This window comes from Empidonax traillii, unplaced genomic scaffold (genome assembly GCF_003031625.1).
Source record: "Empidonax traillii isolate 1590-97213 ecotype Southwest subspecies unplaced genomic scaffold, ASM303162v1 scaffold903:size462939, whole genome shotgun sequence".
NCBI classification, from domain to species: domain Eukaryota; kingdom Metazoa; phylum Chordata; class Aves; order Passeriformes; family Tyrannidae; genus Empidonax; species Empidonax traillii.
In genome coordinates, this window is record NW_020956096.1 from 148,681 (window position 1) to 170,429 (window position 21,749).

Consider the following 21,749-nt stretch of genomic DNA (forward strand, 5'->3'; position numbering starts at 1 on the left):
CCACTTACCTACAGCCATACCTGTCAACCTCCTAAACATCAACTGTGTAGTAGTGACCTCCAAAATGCATTGCAAAGGCCCAACATTCATAGCAGTCATATGTCACCATGAGAAGCCACAATTGTATGGTTATAACACTGAAAGCATAGTACATAAAAACAAAAATGTTAAGGACTTTCATCTCCAAAACACTGTATAAAATAAACGTACAACTGAATGCAAAAATAAAATAATGACAGCAACTAAAACAGAAAATAGTAATAATAAGTAAACAAGTTACACTTAAAATGTAACTATAGTATGGCCCCATGGAGCAGAAAAACTAGTCAGACGAGTCGGGTACATACTGGGAAGGTGAGTCACGTGTGTGCAGTGATGTCAGCAAAATACCAGAGCTCTGAAGAAGAGGCAAGGGGAGCATGAGCCACACTGCTGAGATCTCAGTCAGGCAGAGGATTTAAGAGACAGCGTTTCAGTCAGGGAGCGTGCAAGAAGCTTGCAGGAGGAAAATCTCCATTCCAAACTGCAAATCCAGCAAGTCAGTCAATCACATCCCTTAAGTATTCATGGGTTTGCTCCATATTCAGGAAGCCCTCCATAACACACTACCCCAACCAAGTCTTCCACAGCACGAGTTCCCTGGCTCCACATGCCATCCAGCCTACTTTATCCCAGCACTTCACTCTGAGTCTCCCTAAAGAGCACCAACACGAATCCCAACAATACTCACAGGATACACCTGGAGCAGCACACTGCTACTTCTGCTAGGAAGCAGAAATGGATTTTTTTTGCTTGATACCACCACCACTAAGAGATCACTTAGAGAGATCACTTAGAGAAATCACTAAGAGATCCAGTCAGCAATCATAAAATCACAGAATGGTTTGGATTGGAAGGGATCGTAAGGGTCACTTAGTTCCAACCCCTGGGCAGGACTTCTTCCCTGCCCATGGCAGGATACCCTCCATTACCTGAACCTGAACATCAAAGCTTTTTCCATTTATCTGCATTCCCCTGCAATGCATATGCTGGATTACCAGTGAGATCCACTCAGCTGCTTTCACCACTTAAGGAATTACACCATAGCAAGGCTGTGGAAGACAGATGTAACCACATCATCCTCCCAGCTCTTCTCTAATACCTAACCCCCTGTGCCCAGCCTGATCACTGGAGAGCTCAAGGGCCTGTTCACACCATGGTGTGCAGCACTGCCTGAAGAGACCAAGGAATAACTGATCCCAGAGGCACACTGGGTTCTGTGCATTTTGGCTGTGCTGGCACAGTGTTACTATGAAGAAACAGATTCATGCTCTGTTCTCATTTCCACCATCCTTAATTATGTCATTGCACTGTAGCCCTGCTCTTCCCTAATTCCAGGCAGAGCTCTACAGAAATGACTGTGGGACTTGAAGGGCATTCTGCAAGTTGCTACATTTCCCAATCTTCTGTGCCTCTAATACTACAGCAAGGACTGGGTTCCAAACCTCCATCTTAGCCAAAGATAACTTGGATTTTCAAATTCCATGATGGCAGAGAGCTGATGAAGTGCTGAGGTTTGTGCTGTGCTAGTAGCCTGGTCACTTTACAGAGGTACTGTTAAAAAAGTTAAATTGCTGCTTTCTTTTCTGAGTAAACTGTGATTTTGTCTAAATTTCTTGTGCTATGCATCAAGAAGGCCACTGCTGCAGAGTCCCTCAGGCCAAAGCTCATCCATGGAAGCTGGAGACATGCAGAATGGGTCAACAAGCTGGGGGGTTTCTTTCTTTTTTTTTTAATCTCCTCTCTGTCTTTACTGCCTCCATGGATTTTACAGGATCAGTGATTCACAACTTTTCAAAAGGAGACCAGTCCTTACATGTGACACATAAAACATATGATGTTCTACAAATTCCAGGCAAAGTGAAGGTAAATTTGATCCAGACACTTCTGAAGTAGAGCAGAAGCTCTGTGAGATACCAGTGGACACACTGTGAGCCATGCTCAGCAGAGGCACCAGTGGCTCTCAGACCTGTCACCAGGCATTTGTGGAACATCTCAGAGAGAGAAATTCAGTGGGATCCTGAGCACAAAGACTTTGCAAAGTCCAGACGTACAGCTCCTGGGAAATGGGGGTCACCATGTACAGCCTAATCTGCAGAGACCTGCAGTGAGCTGTCAGCTCACGGCGCACCACCTGGGCCTTGGGGCTCAAGTCAGGCTCCAAATGGCAGAGCAGAGCACCCCAAATGGCAGAGCAGAGCATGAGAAGCATCAGGCAGCACCATGGGCTGCTCTAGTGCAGTTTTGGAAGCCCCGGTGCAGAAGGCAGAGTAGTGATGGTGACAGATGTACCAAAGGTAGACAGTGCAAGTCAAGAGCAGTGACCAGGTATAGGAGGATCACAAGACCTTTAGGCACAGTGCAAGACTTGGGCATTCAGAGAGGATGAGAAGCCCTTTTTAGTGAAGACAGGAAGACCAGGACAGCAATCAGTCAAAAAAGGACAAACACTGGAGGGCAAGTGCACCCAATGCCTGGCCCCACCTGAGTTGCAGAAGCATTGCTCTTATCAAGGGGAGAGAAGAGACAGGTTCCACCATGTCCTCTCCCAAATAAGCTATTGAGAAGTGAGGGATTTTTCTTCCCTCAGTCCCTAACTGCCTCCCCACGCATCCCTCCCAACTTGGGGCCAGCCAAGTAAAGGAGATAATCCCTGAGACAAGCAGCATGAGGAGCCGTGTCAAATCCTTTCCGCACCATATGCCAGATCTGCAGAAGAATATCCTCCCACCTCCAGCACAGCTACCACGGGAGCAAACACACATGGAGAGGCTGCAAAGGGTTATGGACACAGATTGGTCTCCAGCTTAATGAAAATGTGGGACATTATTGACAGTGGGAGAGTGGGAAACCCTTGCCCTGTGATGATCTAGAAAACCTTGTAGCTGGAGTTGGACTGCAGCTGGCCGAGGTCACTCAGGTGCCAGTGGTCCAGTGTTGGGACGATCTTGGCCCCTATCTGCCCACGTACCATGCCATCAGCGAGGGGGAAGACATTCAGGGAGTTGGGACGTTCCTTCCTGCTAAACAGAAAAACAGAGAGAGAGGGGAAGACATCTGTTAGCCACGTACAAGGTTCTGACAGAAAACAAACACCACACTAGTATATGTGACATATCAGTCTCTAGAAATACGACTACACTCCTTCCTCTCAAGGGGCAGCTGTCTGAACTCCCAGCTCCCACACTGGATGTTGGCTGCCCAGTCCCATGGTGTTACTACTAGAGCCACACCTCCTCCTGGGGTGACTTTAAGAGTGAGGGGGTCACTGACCACAACAGGCATGACTGACTGCTCCATCAATGTAAGAAATATGGAGGAACACAGAAGTGCAGGGAACCACCTGCCAATTTAATTCTCGGTGTCTCTTCTGAGAAACAAAGGTACTGTGGGAAAACAAGCCACAGCAAACAACTCTCACAGCAAAAAAATAAAAGCTCCCATAGCTCCTAGAGATGGTGAGGAATGAGGCTCTAAAGAGTCATCCACATGGCACTTGTGTATATTCCACTTGAAATCTGGTGAGCTTCAACAACAGGAAACAGACAGGTTGAATCACTTCCCATTTTAAGTAAGGGAATACTTGTACTATTTGATCCTCCCTCCATACCCTTATTACAGCACACTCACAATTCAGAAACTAAACAAAGGTATAAATAAATGCATCATGCATATTGCCAGGTGTTTCTAAGTGTGTTCTACTCATCCTCTCCTTTCTGGCAACTGCGGATGACTCACTAGCTGCAGGTTTGATTCTGAACATAAAAGCTGGCACAGGTTTTGAGACCAAGCTTCAGTGGTAGAAAATCTAGAGCAAGCAGTGGAAGTAGAAAGGCTGCAGCAGCAGCTTGCTGAACCTGACAACCTGGTTTGGTGCCAGGGAAGCAGGTCTGCAGGGACAGAGCACACTTCTACTCCGGGAGTATCTCTAGTTGACTCCAGCATCCCTGAAGAGCTGAACTAAGGTGATTGTGTGATGTGCACCCACACCAGGGCTCTGTGATGGTCCTTCATCCTGCATGGGGTTCCACTTATTTGTGGGGTTGTGATGAAACCCGCCCTTCCATACCCCTCTGGTAGGAACAGCAGATCCACACGTAGCTTTCTGTAATGACCATCAGCACGGGTGTGATGCCCAGGCTGGGAAACCAGCACAGCCCACCTCACCCGTGATCATTGCAAACAAAACTGCCACAGGACCTACGGCTCCTGGGACACAGCAAACACACTAACACAGGGGATGGTACCCCAGCCAGCTCCTTTAGAGAAGATGGAGGTGGAGTGTCCAGCAGAGGACACAATGTTTGCCCAAACTTCTCACTCCTAGCACTGCCCAGCCACCACAGCGTGTGTGCTGCTGTGCCAGTGCCTACCTTGGATAGGAACAAATGCCTGCTGTGGCCTATCTTGGATAGGCAAAAATGGGCAGAAAGGTGTTTCCAGTGTGGCCCAGTAAGCAGTTTTGGGATACATTTTTCCTAAGAATCTGCATTAAAATTCTCTCCTGAAGATATGAGACTGATATGTGAAAGTTTCATATACAAACTCTTTTAGAAAGGACGCATGCAACTGGATTTTTGAGGAACACGGATCAGTGACACAACATCATTAACCTTCTCCCAGGTAACAGGACAGGAGCAAATGGCCTCAAGTTCCACAAGGGGAGGTTTGGGTTGGATATTTTGGAAAACTTCTTTACTGAAAGAGTAGATAAGCACAGACATGGCTGCCCAGGGCAGTGGTGGAGTCACCTTCCCTGGAAGCACTCGAAAGGCGTGTGGATGTGGCCCTTGGCAATATGGTATAGGGGGCATGAGTATTTAGTTGAAGGTTGGACTTGATGATCTTGGAGGTCTTTTCCAACCTTAATAATTCTATGATTCTATGATCTTTCCACAGATTCAAACCTAGACTCCTATGTGATAAGGATTGTCAGTTTTCGTTTAGCCTTTTCTTTTCACTAAAAAGGCATCTTGACACTTGTGACTTTTAAATATTAGCAATCTCTGAAGGTTTAGTGAAAACATTCCATTGCTGTTTGTCTAAATCCCAATTTATGACCGTAATCTGACAAATACACCTGTGCTCCTACTAGGTCATGATGGCAAAGGACATTTACCTCTGCCTGTATTCTTATATCCTACTGCTACCATTCCAGGTGGAATGATAAAGTTTCTAACAGGTGGATTTCAAGTTTCTCAATAACATACTAGGCAAATGTTTCCCCAATAGGAAATCTTCATTCCTGGGACTCATCCAAGCACCACAGAAAGTCAAGTTGTGTGTAAGGGATTATAAAGGGATTCAAACCTAGAAATTAGAACTTTATGCCACAAAGACAGTAATTTCCTAGTTTTATGGTTAAATAAATAACTCAAGGGTCCCTAAGAGTCTACTACAAAAAAATATCTCTTTCCCTTTTCAAGGAGGAAAAAATATTAGGCCTTTTTTTTTTTTTTTTGAGCTGCTTTAACTAGCTTTGTTTCTTTCCTCTTCTTCAGAGTAAAATGATGGTTTTAAGGGAGTCATGCCTCATAGGTATATGAAGCAGGAGAAAGTTTTCTGTAACTGCAGAACAGTCCTTGCCAAACCAGTGGTGCAGCCAGAGTGACTATGCTGGGATGGCCTGACATAACTCCCTGGCAGCACTGAGACATACAAGCTGCCCCAAAGGCATGATGAAAGAGCCATTAAATTTCTCTTTGGATAATCACTGTGAGATTTCTGCTGGGAACCCACAGCTCATTTTTATGTCCACATGCAAACACACAAACATTTAACACACAAGAAGATACAGGAGCAACTGAATGGACAGGAAACGAGAACTTCACAGTCCTTGCTAAAGAGACAGAGCTACAGAGTTTCCGTAGCATCAGAAGCTGTAGGTTCTTCAGGAATGGATTTTAACACAGACTGTTAGGAAATTTCCTTGCTGAGTTTCTTTGGAAACACCTTTCAGCCTCTTCTAAACCTCCCAAGAAAGGGGAAAGACCAAACACCACAGCAGAGCTAACTCCAGTTTTGCAGTTCCGGGGTTGGCTACCAGGCTTCAAAGAAATTTAAAGTATCCTAAGGGCTGGTCTAAACTTTGAGTGCTGTAGTAGCCTTCATACCCCCAATTCTTTCCAGTACTGAGTGAGTCTTAACACTTGGTTAGTTCCATCTTGAATTACAAGGTGAACAGCGCACTCCTCTACATTTTGCAGTAGACAAAACCTGGGGTCAGGATGTTCTAAAAGTAACATCCTAAAGTTTACAAAACATAACAAAACTACAGTTTGTTTGCCACCATTTAAGAGGAGAACTGCTCTCTTTGGAGGCTTCAGGCACAGCACTCCCTGTCCAGCACACAGCCAGAAGTGCCTTTGGGGCGTTTGGACAATGCTCTCAGGCACAGGGTAGGATTGTTGGGGTGCCTGTGCAGGGCCAAGAGTTGGATTTGATGATCCTTGTGGGTGCCTTCCAACTCAGAATATTCTACAATTCTATGGGTCTGTGAATTTAAAATATTCTGGGATGTGAAGTGCAAATGTCCTATCCCAGACACCTGATTCTGTTTTGGGACTGAACTTGTACATCCTCTGCACTTGCATACACAAGGTTCTCCCTGCTGTGTTATCCCAGCTCTGGGGCTCTCTCCACCTCCCCTGAACCAGCAAGTCCAGCACAGGGGCCAGTTTATGCAGAGAGCAAACATGCCAGTACAGGACATCCCCAGCATCACACTGTCACCACTCCACAGCAACCTCCAACACTTGGATTAATGAAATTCAGGTGCAGCAATAGGATTTACCTTTTCCTCCAGGACTGGCGATGACTGCAGTGACAAACATAACAGTCAAACAGCAGCAATCCCACAAAAAGCGAGACAAAAAGAACAACCATTAGAGAGCAAATGTCATACAAACATGCACCCTACCACAGACACAAGGGTACACATGCACTGCAACCCACACCACGTGGAAGTGAGCACCAGACTCATTACTCCTCCTGGATACCCATCGGTACATACCACACCCCCCAAAAGCTGATGCACAAACTTCTCCCCAGTCCCGTTTATTTTAAATAAATCCATTCAGATTTGCATCAGAGACCATGAGAAATTATGCCTGTTCCCCCACCCAGTGCACCACAATCCACAAACACTGCTGTTGCCCCCTGCAGCTGTGCAGGGACATCAAAACACACCCTCCCAGGTGCTTGTGCACAAGCCCAGCAAATACAGAGCTACACGCACAGCTAACGGTGCAAAGCTGGAAGTAAAGGAAAAACTCCCATTTCCCAATGGTAGTTCCTACACACTCAGATCACAGCCCCACTGGAGGCTTTTCACAGATAGAGTGTTTCTCTCCAACGACACTAGCAAAAAACTGACTTCTCCAATATGAAGATGTGGGGGCGGAGGAACACACAACAACCTCACGATCAATAAGCGCGTTCGATTTATTATCTATAAGGCAGTCATTTTATAACATGTGTAATAAGCTCATACATATTGCAAAAGCTAAGCTCAGGATTGGTTGGCCTTTAATATTGCTTACATACTGCTGAAGTTATGTCTGGAGTTTTAGTCCCTTTTCATTATCTTCAGTACCAAATCCTTTTTTAGACTCTCGGTTCCCTCCCTGCTACATTCTCTCTGTCACATCTCCGTTTTGCTACATTCTCTGTCACGTTGACAACTTCCAAGGACACCATCCTTCAATGCCCCTTCTCTGTTAACCATTCTTGAGTTATACTACTCAGAGACCCCCCCTCCACATGAAGAGGCAATTCTTGATGAAAATTTTGCCCTTCACCCCAGAGTATGGCAGTCTTGTAGATACAACCAGCAACTTTTCACTGTGCAGCTCTCTCATAGAATGATAATATAAAAAGCTACATATAATTTCAACTTCTTTGAAAGTCAGGGAAGAAAAGCTCATTAAAAATGGTTTGATGATCCTTGTGGGTTCCTTCCAATTCAGGATACTCTATAATTCTATGATTCAAGCTGGCAGGAGCATATAGGACTGACCCTTTAAAAGAGAAAGGCCTAAGTTTGGTTTTGCCTGTGGTACTTTTACATTCTACTGGGTAAACACTTCCACAGGTATTCTTATTTCCAGAAGGTTAAGTGGGGAGGGAAACAAGCCTAACATGCTTATCCCATTCCAGCTATAACACTAGATCAGATCGTGTTCTGGGAGCTCACTGTGGACTTCCAGACTGCGAGAGGGAGAAGGAAGAAAAATAGTCTGATAAGGGAGATTTTATGAACAGATGAACACTTACACCATGTCCTGTCTAGCTTTCTGCACCCCTCATGCCTGTCTCTTCTGTCCACAAAAGCTGTCATCCAGCTTTTTCTTTTTTTCTCAATTGATTCCTATATTTTAGACAATCCAATTCTAGTCAAAACCTTAATACTGCAGGAAGGAAGGAAAATCAATTTCTTGACATAAGTAGGTTTATTGGGTGAGTGACTGACAGAAAACTTCGCTTGAAGGAACAAGGGGGGAAAAAAATCCTATAATGGCTAATGCATTTCATTGCTACAGTTTTTCTGGCTGTCCCACCTACAAAGACACACACACGAACACTTCATTTGACACCTCCATCCATTCTATAGGTAAACCTTTACATGCTACCTGAGAATACAAAGGTGTTTTCCAGAGGCCCCATCAACAGCAGCATGATAAAGCCTCAGCTTCATAACACAATGCACAAAGCTCCTCGTCATCAAGCCTTAAAAAAGGTACCCACAACTCACCCAGAACCCATTAAAAAGAGCTTCTGCTACAGTCCACATCCCCAGGGAAAGGTCCTGCTCTGGCTTCTCTCTCAAACACACACGCTCAGTGTGTAAGTTCCCAGGTGACACAGGTTACATGGAGAGGTCGTGGCCCTACCTTCTCCCAGGGACACTGCCGTCCGTCTGGTTATTGCCCCCAACTTGCTGCATCTTGGATCGCTCAATGTGTTCCACGTAGGTCTGGATCATCTGGGAGGGGAGAAAAGCACATGAGGCAAACGGAGAAGGAAAGACTCGTTTTCTGCTTTTGTTTCATTTTCTACAGCACTCATTTCCAGTTTCCCGGGGGGTTTTGCATATTTCCTTGTCTTTGCTATTGTCTTCTAAGCTGATGATACAAGTGATGATATTAAGTATAATCTGATAGGAAATCTGACAGAAATTGTGTCAGAAATTACTTCAGCTGAATCTCATAACAGAAAAGCTATGAAAGAGCATATCTAAAACCAACATAAAACATCTCCTGGAGGCTCACTGGCAGTGGGAGATGTGGTAGTGGGGCACTGTGCACAGCATCACAGAACAGCTGAGGCTGAGGAACCTCCTAGGGCCCATCAGGTCCAACCCCCTGCTCAAAAAGGGCCACCCTGAGCAGGCTGACAGGACTGCATCTGGGTGTATTGTGAATATCTCCAAGGATGGAGACTCCAACACATCTCCGGACAACTTGTGCCAGTGCTCATTGTCCTCACAGTAAAATAGTTCTTACTCATGTTCAGAGTGTCTCAGTTTGTGCCAGTTGTCTCCAGTCTTGCCACTGGGCACTGCTGAGCAGAGCCTGGCTCCATCCACTTTACAACCTCCAGTCAGGTATTTCTGATGTTCTCAAAATTCAGAAGCTCTAGTCATCACTAGGATTGTAAAACTGAATTCTCTGACATGGCTTTAAGTATAGACAAAGAGTTTATTTATTCAGAAATAGCAAGATGACACTCTAACCTCTGTGTGACGCTGATGCAGAGCATTGTACTCCTTCTTCATTTCTGATTCACGTTCCTCCAGTCGAGAAACTGCCAAGAGAGAATCCCAGCCATCAGCTACCACACAGCTAACAGGCTCTCAAAATAAAATATTTGGCAAACAAAGCCTATTTGATTAGAAATTAATTTATACCTATGGAATAAAACAAACAGAAGCAGAATAATGCAGGTTGTGGGATCTGGTGTTCATCACAAACTCAGTTCCTGGGTACCTGCATGTTCCCAACACCAGCAATTTTGCACAATAAAGTGCAAAAAACCACGTAAGTTTTTGAGCAGTAGCCCAGTGCCCCGTAAGTGTCTCAGTTTGACAACAATTTAAATTGTCCTCTGGAACTGGCACTTCTGGCTACTAGAGGAGCAGGAGGATTGGACAAGAAAACAAGGAATTCTGAAGGGAACTCCAGTCAGCAAACCACAGCTGTACATGCTAAGAAAGTATTTGTAAAAATAAACAAATAAACAAGCAAATAATGGTGATGGGTTTTATAAGAGAAAAAAAATGAAAGGTTCTATTCAGAGACAAGGAAAAACCGGAAAACAGGTTCCCAAGGCCCAAGTCTTGCACCTGGAGAGACTGAGCTTGCCCCACAAAAGAAAAGCAATGCAGTCGCTACTGAATTAGTGTGGATACATCCCATCCTTTAGAAGGCTCAGAAGTAAGAGGTAACCAGACATTTCAGGCTTTGTGAAAATTACATTAAACCAAAGAAGAAGTATGAAAATTATTTTTAAAGTAGCACTGTATGTGTGTGGAAGGCAATGTGTACAATGGTGTTTGGTGTACAGCTTTGCTTACTCTGGTCTGCATAGTTTTTGGTCTTCAGCTCCAACTGTCGAGTCTGAAATTCAAGGTGTTCCACTTGGATTTGTAGTTCTTTCTTCTCCTGTTCCAGTGCATCTTCAAACTCTATGAACTTCTGCACAGGGAAGAAGCAGAGGAGGAGGCACAGATGAGGATTACATATAAAATGGGTTTGCCCTATGTGACTTCTCTTCACAAAAAAATAAAGCTGGGAAAATATAAATAACACAATAGGAAATAAGACTTTTTTAGTACTGTAATTAGCACAATAGCATTTTATCAAGCCAAAGAGTCTATTTTATATGAGAAAATATTGTTATCTTTAATGTGTAATTAATATACAAACTATGGTCCAACATGAGTTCTGTAAACTCTATCATCTTCAGCAACATTGGTCTTCCTGCACAGAACATCGGGCTTGAAGGAATGATTTTACAGATATACTCATTTCACAGTGAAAACACAACAGGAAAATACCTCATTTCAGGATGTTCTTTCTGTAAACTGTCACTTCTGACCCAGATTTAGTCACTCCCTGCTACGGGCACCAGCACCCAGAGCAGAGTAAAACACATGGAATATTCCACCCAGCTCCACCGCAGTCAATGGGTATTACACAGCTCTTGACAGTAGTTGGAACCACAGGTACTTTCATGAAATATTGAAACTAAGAAGGGTTTCTGGGAAGTGAATGCATCTCCACATCTCTGCATATACATGGACTTGCCTGATTCTTGTGTGGTACATGGTCACCAGAGGTTTTCTGCACTAAACACCAACACTATCCTGACACATAATCTACATGTGTAGGTTCAGAAACAGAGCTGCTTCTAGTACCACCCCTGACACAGACTGGTGGGAAAATGCCTAAGGCTCAGAGAACATGTGCTCTACTAAGCACACACATCTCCCCAGCAAACCAAGCCTGAATACGGTACCACCAGGCTTACAAGGACACAAGATACCACCCACAGAACAAGTCTTGGCCTGGCCTTACAGAAACAGAAATTAGAGTCTTGTTATATTACTCCTGAATAGTTCCATCCAAAAAAGCCTAAAGTACAGCATCATCTCTACCAACCAGTCCAGTAATCAGAACATCAACCTGTCAGCTGAGCAGCACGAGCACAGCTGAGGCTGGGGCAGCCCTGGATCCGGAGCTGCTGAGGACAAGAGGGAGCAGGAAGTAAAGCCAAGAGGGCTTTAATCCTCCTTTAAGATGTTTATGGACCAAGAGGAGCCTGCAGGAAGTAACTGGGGGCTGCAAGGAGCTCACAAGGCTTTGCTCCTGGCCCTGCCTCTCTCCCTCCCTATCTGTTTGCATTATCCTCCTTAGGTCCAGCCCCAACAGATTCAACAGCTGGTTAAAATCATGGATACTGGGGAGGAAAATCCCTCTCTCCCCTCCTCTGTCCTCTACATGGGGGAAGTGCTCTCTCCACAAACACCACTGCTCAGAAGGGCATGGGAATTTCAATTTAACAAAGTAAAGCCTTGTTGTATTCCAAAAGAGACAGACTCTGGTGAGAAATATTCCCAGGGAAATAAACACATTTAAATGCACAGTAAGATTATTTGTTAAATTCTGCACATGAACCAATCTGCACAGTGTCTGGCTGCACTCTCGGGATAAACCCCACGCATATTCCCTATTGCTTTTACTGGAATTATTAGCAGGGACACTGGAGGTGTCATTATGAACTGGATGCTCTCCCTGCAGATGACTGAAAGCCACATCATTTATTATTCCTGCAGACTTTTAAAACTGCTCAGTAAATTCCTGGGAGCGGTGACTCAGTTTGCATTCCTACATACCTGTATTTATAGAAACAATCAAACACACTTTAGCCACATCTCAGTTCCCTGCACTTGGTGTTCTGCAGTACCTTTAATCTCTAACTGGGCTTTTACCTTTATCATCCTTCCTCCCCCAAATTTATTGTAATAAGGGTGTGGGGGTTTTCCCCACTTACAGCTATTTTGCACAGCATTTTGTAGAAATACCAGCAGTACCCTTTTTCCCCTATAAAGGAGTCATCTCAGAAGCTAAATATTTACTTATTAATTAAATTTTAAGACTGTACAAGGGTTTAGATTTTTAAGTGTTTCTTTCCTGAGATGTCAATTAAACACTGAAATCCCTTAGTCACTCACCCAGCAACCTGTTTTATGGATTTTAAGAGATTTATAAAGCAACCTGCTTGTACATTTGCAAATTTATTACTGAAACCTTTTCCAGAACAACAATATAATTTCATAGTAAATAAAACAGGAAAAGAAATCCTAACAGACACAGTGACACTGAGGAACAGAGCTGAGAAGCAGTAGTTTCACTTGTTCCATTTGGAGTCTGAAGGAAGCTATCCCAACAAAGAGCCTTTTCCTAGTATAATCTCCACCTCCTTGCAGGGTTTTGTGGGCATCATTCTCTGCTAAAGCTCTATTGACAAACCCTTTTAATTCCAGCCAAGGGCTAAACCTCCATCCCATCACAGCAGCTCAGCTTTCACCACTCTCCTGCTCCCATTTCTCCAGCCAGGAGCATGCATCCCAGCCAGGCAGGAATGAGGGGTTTAACAGTAATAAAAACGAATGGACATTAAGGAAAACATTCACAGATTTCTTAACAGTAAATTAGAGGGTAAAAGAAGGTACAAGCTCAATTTTATTCCCATTATATAGGTCATCTAATAGGATTCCTGGATTTGCTACTGCTGTTCTGGTTTAATTCAGAGAAAACTGACTGAAAGATTAAGTGTTCTACAATGTGGCTCAGTCTTCTTCCTCAGACTTGTCTATTTTGCAACCTAGAAGTAATCAAAGAAACATAAAACTAGAAATCAATTAAACACTTGGAAAAGAGACACAGAGACAGTGACATTAAAAATTAATATTGCCCTAAGTGTTTGGAGGGCAGAGCAGCACTTAGGGTAAAAGCACTGCAGAACAGCCCACCCGGTGCTGAGGAGATCGAATGCATTCCTGTGTAGTGGCCCAAGGGCTCTGCAGCATCTTGTACCTGCTCCTGTAGCAGGGCCCATCTCACCTGAGCTTCTCCCTGCACATCACAAGCTCTGAGAGCCAGAAAAGTCCCAAATCCAGAGTGAAGTGACCAGCCAGAGCAGTGGGATAAGAAGGAGAGGATTCCTGACAGGGCTGTGCCCGAGGAAGATGTTCCTAACAGAGCTATCATTGTCACTGCTGCTCATCCTTCGTGGCACCAGGGTGTCCAGGCAGGCTTTATTCTCTCCCCATAAGCCCGCAGCAGACATTCCACACAGCATGCAGGGAAAGGTCACCCCAGCCACCAGAAGCAGCGGAGATCCAACTGACTTTACTCAGAGATGCGAGCACAGCCACAAGCACAGCTAAGCAGTATCAGAAGGTTGGGAAAAGCAGGCACTTGAGGTTCATGTGAGCCACTCTTGTGAGCAGCAGCCTCCAGAGACAGACAGCAGAGGCAGTGCCTCATGCCCAGCACAGTGCTGTGCCACAGGTCTCAAGCTGTGGCTCATGGCCCACATCGTGGGGCTGCAGGTGGCCCAGATGAGCAGCCAGGTTGGCTCCAACCTCCCTCCTGCCCAAACTCAACCCACTAGGTGTATCCCCAGCACACAGCAAATCCCCTGGCACATGGTGCTCCCTGCTCCAAACCCCACCTTCCCATGGTGCTGGAAATTCAGATCAGGGCAGGAGAAACAGAGAACACAAAATGGATAAAGTGCTTTAATTTTTTTAAACTTTTTTTGATTAACCAGGCTCCCAGAGGCAGCCATACTGCCAAGCACACGTTATTGAGTGAATGCAACTCAGTAAATAAACACCCAGAGGCATTTCACTTCTTCTATTTCTTTCAGAGGTGGGATACAATCCTGGCCCTGATCAAGCTGTGGGAATTTCTCAGGAACTTGAAGAGGAACCCACATAACACCCCAAATCTTTAAACCTCCTAAAAATAACCAGGCGGACGGGACACTAACTTGGAAGTCTCCTTCCCATTAGAACATTTTCCGGCTGTAATATGTACAAAAAGCACCAAACTCAGATATAACAGAAAAAGAATCCCTCTCATTTATTCTTGCTTATTGTGTTTTTCATCTCAGTCTGTGCCCCAACAATCCTACCTAAATGCTACACAGATGTTTGATGCACAAACATGAAGCTCTGTGGATGCTTACTCACACTTGCTAATCAGCAAAGAATATTCACAGGAATCAAATCCATAATTCTGGCCTCAGATAGTAAAATTCCAACGACTTCTGAAAGCAGACACTGCAGATGCTACTCTTGCTTCATTATAAGCATAAATATATTTAACAGGAGCATAGAATCACGGAATGGTTTGGGTTGGAAGGGACCTTAAAGCTCATCTCTTTCCAACACCCCTGCCGTGGGCAGGGACACCTTCCACTCTCCTAGGTTGCTCCAAGCCCAGTCCAACCTGGCCTTGGACACTTCCAGGGATCCAGGGGCAGCCACAGCTTCTCTGGGTAATCTGTGCTAGGGCCTCATCACCCTCCCTCTTTCTTCCCAAGATCCAATCTAATCCTGCCCTCTGTCAGTATGAAGTCAAGTAGGGGGAAAAAAACCGCAAAGAAACAATCAAACAGCATAGCCTTATGGTCTTTTAAATTACAGTCTAAAATAACCAAATACACCATCCACAAAGCACTGTGGCACAATCTCAACAACCAGTTTTAAAACTGCATCGCAAATCTGCTGACTACATTCTTTCACTTTAGTGTTGCCAAGAGGCAAGAAAAAAATCTGGTGCTGGTGAAGCATCCCAGGCTGAGCCTGCTGCTGCAGCTGCCCTTGATTTCAGTGGTTTCTCATTCCCAGGGCCAGGTACTGCAACTGGTTTTCCCTGATGGTTTCACTGCATGGGGCTCAGCTCAGAACCTCAGTTCAGGGATTCACAGCTCCCAGCTCCAGATGGACGGAGATGCAGTAAAGACATTTAGAAAACAGAAATAAAATGAACCAGAGAATTCCACTGATGTTTAAGAAAAAGTACTCTTTTTTTGCTTTCAGTGGGTGCACTGGCAGCAGAAACAGCCTCCATGCACAGGACTTCTCAAGGCTGACCACAGCATTAATACTTTTACTATTTTTTCTCTTTTTTTTCCAGAGCCTCTACATTTAATTTCAAGGAATAATTTGAATGTGAACATGAATATGTTCTGAATATGAACAATGAAACAGCTAATCACCTCAGTCATCTAGGAGAACTGGAGTGTTAAACAGCAAGATATAAAAATAAGTCACATGCATTTTTTTCTGCTAGGTTCCATCCCCAGATTTCAAGCACGATCACTAGTCTGTAATAACCCAGGATTATGGCAAACAACAATGGCTCATACGCTACATTATGGCAAACAACAATGGCTCATATACTACATTTTACAGGGAAAATATCTAGCATAAAATCATTTTAAGGATAAAGAAGAGCAGTGCTACAATGCAGATTGTTCGGCTTTCTGCTTTCCTGCCTATTGCGGAGGAAGAAAATGGCTAAAAATAGTACCAAATCATCAGAAATCATCACATCACATCAGTGAGGAATTGAGCAGAGACACACAGAGATGCAGAAATCTCATTACATGGCCTTAATTTGTGGTGGCTGGCAGTGTGTGCAGTGGGGGTAGGTGAAGGGAGCGCTGGGGTTCAGCTCAGACCCCACCCCTGGCCTTCGCAGGGCTGAAGGTGAAAGCTGAGCTCTGGTTTCCTCCTCTCAGCACGGGAAGCAGCAAGAGGGAGTGAATTCTGCCCCTCACCTTCGCTCAGGTGAGGCCCCACCTGCAGAGCTGCCTCCAGCCCTGGGTCCTCAGCACAAAGGACGTGGAGCTGCTGGAGAGATTCCAGAGGTGGCCATGGAGATGCTCTCAGGGCTGGAGCCCCTCTGCTCTGGAGCCAGGCTGGGAGAGCTGGGGGGGTTCCCCTGGAGAAGAGAAGGCTCCAGGGAGACCTGAGAGCCCCTGCCAGGGCCTAAAGGGGCTCCAGGAGAGCTGGAGAGGGACTGGGGACAAGGATGGAGGGACAGGACAAGGGGGAATGGCTTCCCACTGCCAGAGAGCAGGGTTAGATGGATATCAGGAAGGAATTGTTGGCTGTGAGGGTGGGGAGGCCCTGGCACAGGTTGCCCAGAGAAGCTGTGGCTGCCCCTGACTCCCTGGAAGTGCCCAAGGCCAGGTTGGACTGGGCTTGGAGCAACCTAGGAGAGTGGAAGGTGTCCCTGCCCACGGCAGGGGTGTTGGAAAGAGATGAGCTTTAAGGTCCCTTCCAACCCAAACCATTATGTGATTTTATGTTCAGCTTTTTATCCTTATAGGCATTTATATAAAGTCATTCATTTAGCAAAGCTGAAGTAGAAGGTTAAGAAATTGAGTTGTCTGCCTTACACCAATGTTACTTTGACTTCATTGCATGAAAACATTCCCAGTTTCTATCAAGAAGAGAAGCAGAAGATACATATTTAGTGTGTCCCTTGGGAAAACACAGACTTTACAAATATTTAAAGCTGCTCTCCCTTGCTGGTCTCAACAGCTGAAATGGATCCTCACACAAATAAGAAAACATTGCCAGAAGCCCCCCCCCGCCCCGTAATAAAAACATACCTGCACTTCTATCCTGCTGTACCTAACATGGCATGAATTTTAGAATCATTTGGGCTCCCTGAGAGCAGTGTCACATGCAGGTAAAAAGGGGCTCCCTGCATTTCACCTATCACTCATCTTGCTCCTCAGTGCCTTGAGGTTACAGACCCATACAGTGCCAGCCTTCCTCCTGGAAGGCCCTTGCCTTCAGCAGACCCTGCTCCAGGACATCGTGGCCATGGCACCTGTAGAGTGAACCCCTGATCCTGCTGCCACAAGAAAACACACCTTCAGTAAGTGTAAATTCTGGTCACAAACTGTGTCTTCTCCATCTCCGAAGGATCTCAGCTCCAGCAAACAGAAGATGCTGTCTCAAGCATTAGTGTTATAGCACACAGCTCAAAAGGCCAGACTCACCCTCCCACACCGCACTGACGCCACAAGCTGAACAGAAGGCCACTGCAGCTGTGACACGAAGAAAAAACAATTTAAAACCCCAACTAGACCACACTTATTAAAACTCACAGGTAACTGATTTACCAACTCAAATTTCATATTTGTTCAAAACCTTATCCTGCGCTTATCATAAATCTCAGCAAATTCCAGCTGTGTTCTCCAATGTCCCTTGCTCTGCTCTTTGTGTTCTTTAATGTCTCTGGTTGTGTTCTCTGAGGGTTCCTCGTTTTGGGTGTATTTGGCCATTATGCCATCACAGCTGTGGCAGCTGTGATATAAAAATACCTGTATTTTCATTGCAGAGCTTGGCTTAAAGTTCAAACCATATTCCCAGTACAGCATGTACTACACGTTAGCCTTGGGACCAGGAGGAATTTTATACTAGAAATGCATTATTATAATAATCACTTTATATTGAATACTTAAGATACATAACCTTGAATCACATGAAGACGCTCACACATAAACAAGCATTTCATATGGGAAAATAACTACCAGCTTTCCTTGGCTGAGGTCTCTGCCCTCAAGTAAAGCTGACAGTGAACAAGGCCATTTATTAGCAGAATGGCCAAATTATCGTAGGAGAGAACACATTATAATGTAATTTTCACTGTACTTTTAACTTAGTTTTTAGAATTCATTAGCTCAGAAGGACTCACAGTACACAGTTTCATGATAGAAAGATGCTCTGAGTTATGACCTGTGTTGCAATACCTGCTATCCTCGAAGATAAATGCAGTCCTGAAGGAACGTTCCAATCTCCATGGAAGCATACAACCTTCTAGTGAAGTAACATTTCCTTTATATCTGCAAAGCTTGGGGATAAAAGATTTCTGTTCCTGCTGCCAACTTTGGGAAGTCAAAATGACACCTTTCATTTGCTAAATACTCGATAGTCATAGATGGGACTTCCAGTGTCTTCTGTGAACTAAATGTCTTTTTGTCAATGTATGCAAAGATTACAATCTCCCATATTCCTGTTCCAAAGGATCTGAGCCTTTCCCAAAGAAGGATCACTGCTCTCTTACAATGCTCCCCATGAAGTTGGCCTGCTCCTCCAGCACAGCCAGGAGAGACAGAGGACTCTCCTGTCCCCTGGACCCCGCTCCAGCTCTGCCCCAGACCATGTTTGTTCATCCAGAAGCTGCCATCTCCCAGTGAGACTAATGACGTTAACTGGAACAGCAGATGCAGGAAAGGAAAGGGGTGCACAAAGAAGGGATGGGGCAGCCAGTTGAACAGTTGGCCTTGAGAACAGCCTTGACCCTATTTCCATCAAGGTGGTCTGATGGAAAGGAGGTGTGACTGCAGATATCCTGCAGATGACACTAGACCAGGAGGTGCCACTAAAGAGAACAAAGTATCATAAGGAAAAGCTGGATGTTGATGGAGACCAGAGCAACGCTGAACAGCACTCGAGAGCACGGGCATGCATCTGCAAACAGCCAGTTCTGGTGTGAGGAGGAGGGTGGAGAAGAAGAAGCTGATGACAGAACCATCAGTTAATCAGCCCCACAGTGACGTGCTCTGGGCCAGGGGCAACTGCAGCTGAGGAGGGCACAGAGGAGATGGACACACTGCCACCTTCGCCACTCTGGATCACACCAACAGCACTGGACTGTGCCAGGGAAGGTGACAGCCCTCCCATAAACCTCATCACTAGCACTTTGAAAAGGCCATGTGACACTGGGGCACTCATGGAGAGCATTCATAGCTCAGACATAGGTGAGATGTCCCTGGAAAATCACCTGTTATTCCTCCTGCCTCTCAGAGAGGATCGGCCCAAGCACCCACGCACCAGATATGGCGAAGGGTCACTCAGAGAAAAGGGGATGAGGGAATCTCTAAAACAGGACTAGCCTGGCCAGGTGACACATGGGCACCTCCACGCTAGCAGGACACATGACACAGCCCAGCAAACCTGCCTTCTTTGGCAAGGGAACAGAGCTTGGCTCCAGCACACAGCAAGCAGAGACCAGACGGAACACGACCAGCTCCCATTAACACAACAAAGAAATAAATTTTTGATAGGGCAAAAACTCACTAATAGTAAAGGACAATGCCGGCACAAGAACAAGCCAGGCCATGAATTAAAACCCAACAAACAATCCCACTGCAATTTAGAGGAAGGAAGAAGTAGAGGTAGGAGATTTAACTAATGGTTTTAAGCCAAAGCTTGATATATTTATGAAACACATTATGCAACTCAAGTACCTGCAATACCCAGGGACTGGACATGCTGACTCAGGAAGTCCCTTCCAGTGCTAGTGCCCTGAGTTTTAAGGAAGAGTAGGTGTTCCTGAGAATGCTGGAGGCAAACCAGCTACAGATTTGGTGCAAAAATTACCGTGCAGTAAGAAGTCCATAGGGTTCAAGTATGGAGTAACTCAAACCAAGACAGTGCCCAGCAGTGTAGCTATACCTACTCTAGCTACCTACATTTTTAATACTAGTATCACCTTAATGTGTGTGCATAAACATAGTTTATACCATTCAGTGTTAACAGGTTGAGTAGATGCTGGACACCCATCACGTCCTGACATGCATGACCTCCTGCTTCACACACTGCCTCCACAGCAGGCTGTACTATGGAAGCTGGGCACTTGGACAGAGATCTTCCCAGTAAAATTACCTGAAAAGTACTAGTTTAAGGTAAGTTTCCTTATTTCAAGAACATAGATGCTAATTTTGCCTCAATTCAAAGCGATAATCATACCCCAAATGGAGCAAGTGTAGAGCATCCAACAATCACTGTCCAAATTTTGCCCTCCCTGTTCTTAATTTCTTCCTAAATATTTTCTGTATTTTTTCACATATGACATTGCATTATTGAAGTCACTACTGAAGTTTTCTGCCTCCTGCATAGCTTTGCATAAGCCTCCATTCAGGAAGATAATACACTGATGCACTGGTTTTAAACGTTCAGCAGAGACAGAGCATGGATAACCAACCACATACAGTGAAACAAATACTAATGGAATAAACATCGTAAAAGGGAAAAAAGTCAAAACTACACAAGCTGATAGTGTAAACTGTCTTCATCTGTGAGAGCTAAAATATATTTGTATATATTTTTGTATCTGGCATTATGGTGCAAATTATGTGGTGATTCTGATTGAACTCAGACTACCCACCACAAAAGCCACTCAGCTGAAGGGATGGCAAGGAAAGCAAGCAGGGTGGGGGCACAAAGATGGGGCTAGTGAAATATGGGCAGTGGTTCAAACAAGTGGAATTTACAAAGATGCTGCAGTTGCATTTAATGCTGCTACAAAAGGCGGTTGTGATGAAAAATTTTGCTAAACCACAAAGCTATCCTGAGAGGTGTTTAGGTAATTTTTTTACAGATTTAAAAGTTTGTAACAAAGTGAGCAGGAGATCTGCCAACCACCACGTGCAAGTGAGCAGCACATCAGCCATGGAGACTTCAGCAGAACTGGTGGGAGGGCAGGTGCCCAGAATGGGGGAACAGCTCCCCACTGAAGCCACAGTCACTAAGGAAGGAACAAGGCCAACAGCCATCACCTGATGGACAACCCCAACTCCTGTCCAGGAGCAGCGTGGTAAGCCCATGGTGGAGTCACCATCCCTGGAGACGTCCAAGAAATGACTGCACAAGGCACTTAGTGCCATGGTCTAGGTGACAAGGTGGTGATAGGTCAAAGGGTGGACTTGGACCTTGAAGGTCTTTTCCAACCCAAATGATTCTGTGATGTCCCTGGAGCTGCTGAAACACTGTGCTGGGAAGCCCCTCCAAGGTAAAATTCTCCGGTTTTGCTCATAAATAGAGATTTCTGGTTTAGCTCACCCAAAACATATGTTTGTGTTCTTCTCCAAAGCTATCATTGATTGGTGAAAGACAGAGGTAAAACATCCCAAAATGAAACCTTTTCCCATCATGGGGAAGAGAAGCTCCTTCTCCATAACCAAGTTCTTCTAAATGTGTGGTACATCACATTGTACATCCCTCCCATACATGCTGTACGTAAACACATTGCCAGTGAGCTTTCTCAGTCCTTCTTCTAGCACAGAATCCCTAAACCCAAACAGGACAAAAAGCCTCTGGGCCATACACTTTG

The 21,749-nt window shown here is 45.0% G+C and overlaps 1 protein-coding gene across 36 annotated transcripts in view; it reads right to left on the bottom strand.

The window, feature by feature from the left end:
- MAPK8IP3 (mitogen-activated protein kinase 8 interacting protein 3) overlaps positions 1-21,749 on the bottom strand; it is a 70,943-nt gene that overhangs the window by 38,966 nt on the left and 10,228 nt on the right. For 13 of the 36 annotated variants that reach the window (XM_027902699.1, XM_027902690.1, XM_027902696.1 and 10 more), the window contains exons 2-6: positions 10,613-10,733; positions 9,773-9,843; positions 8,931-9,022; positions 6,833-6,856; positions 2,918-3,062 (exon numbers count right to left, since the gene is read on the bottom strand). In XM_027902699.1, coding sequence (XP_027758500.1) covers positions 2,918-3,062; positions 6,833-6,856; positions 8,931-9,022; positions 9,773-9,843; positions 10,613-10,733 — 453 coding nt within the window. Of the gene's footprint in view, positions 1-8; positions 111-2,917; positions 3,063-6,832; positions 6,857-8,930; positions 9,023-9,772; positions 9,844-10,612; positions 10,734-21,749 lie in introns of those variants that run through there. The other 23 variants (XM_027902712.1, XM_027902698.1, XM_027902694.1 and 20 more) reach the window with 12 other exon arrangements.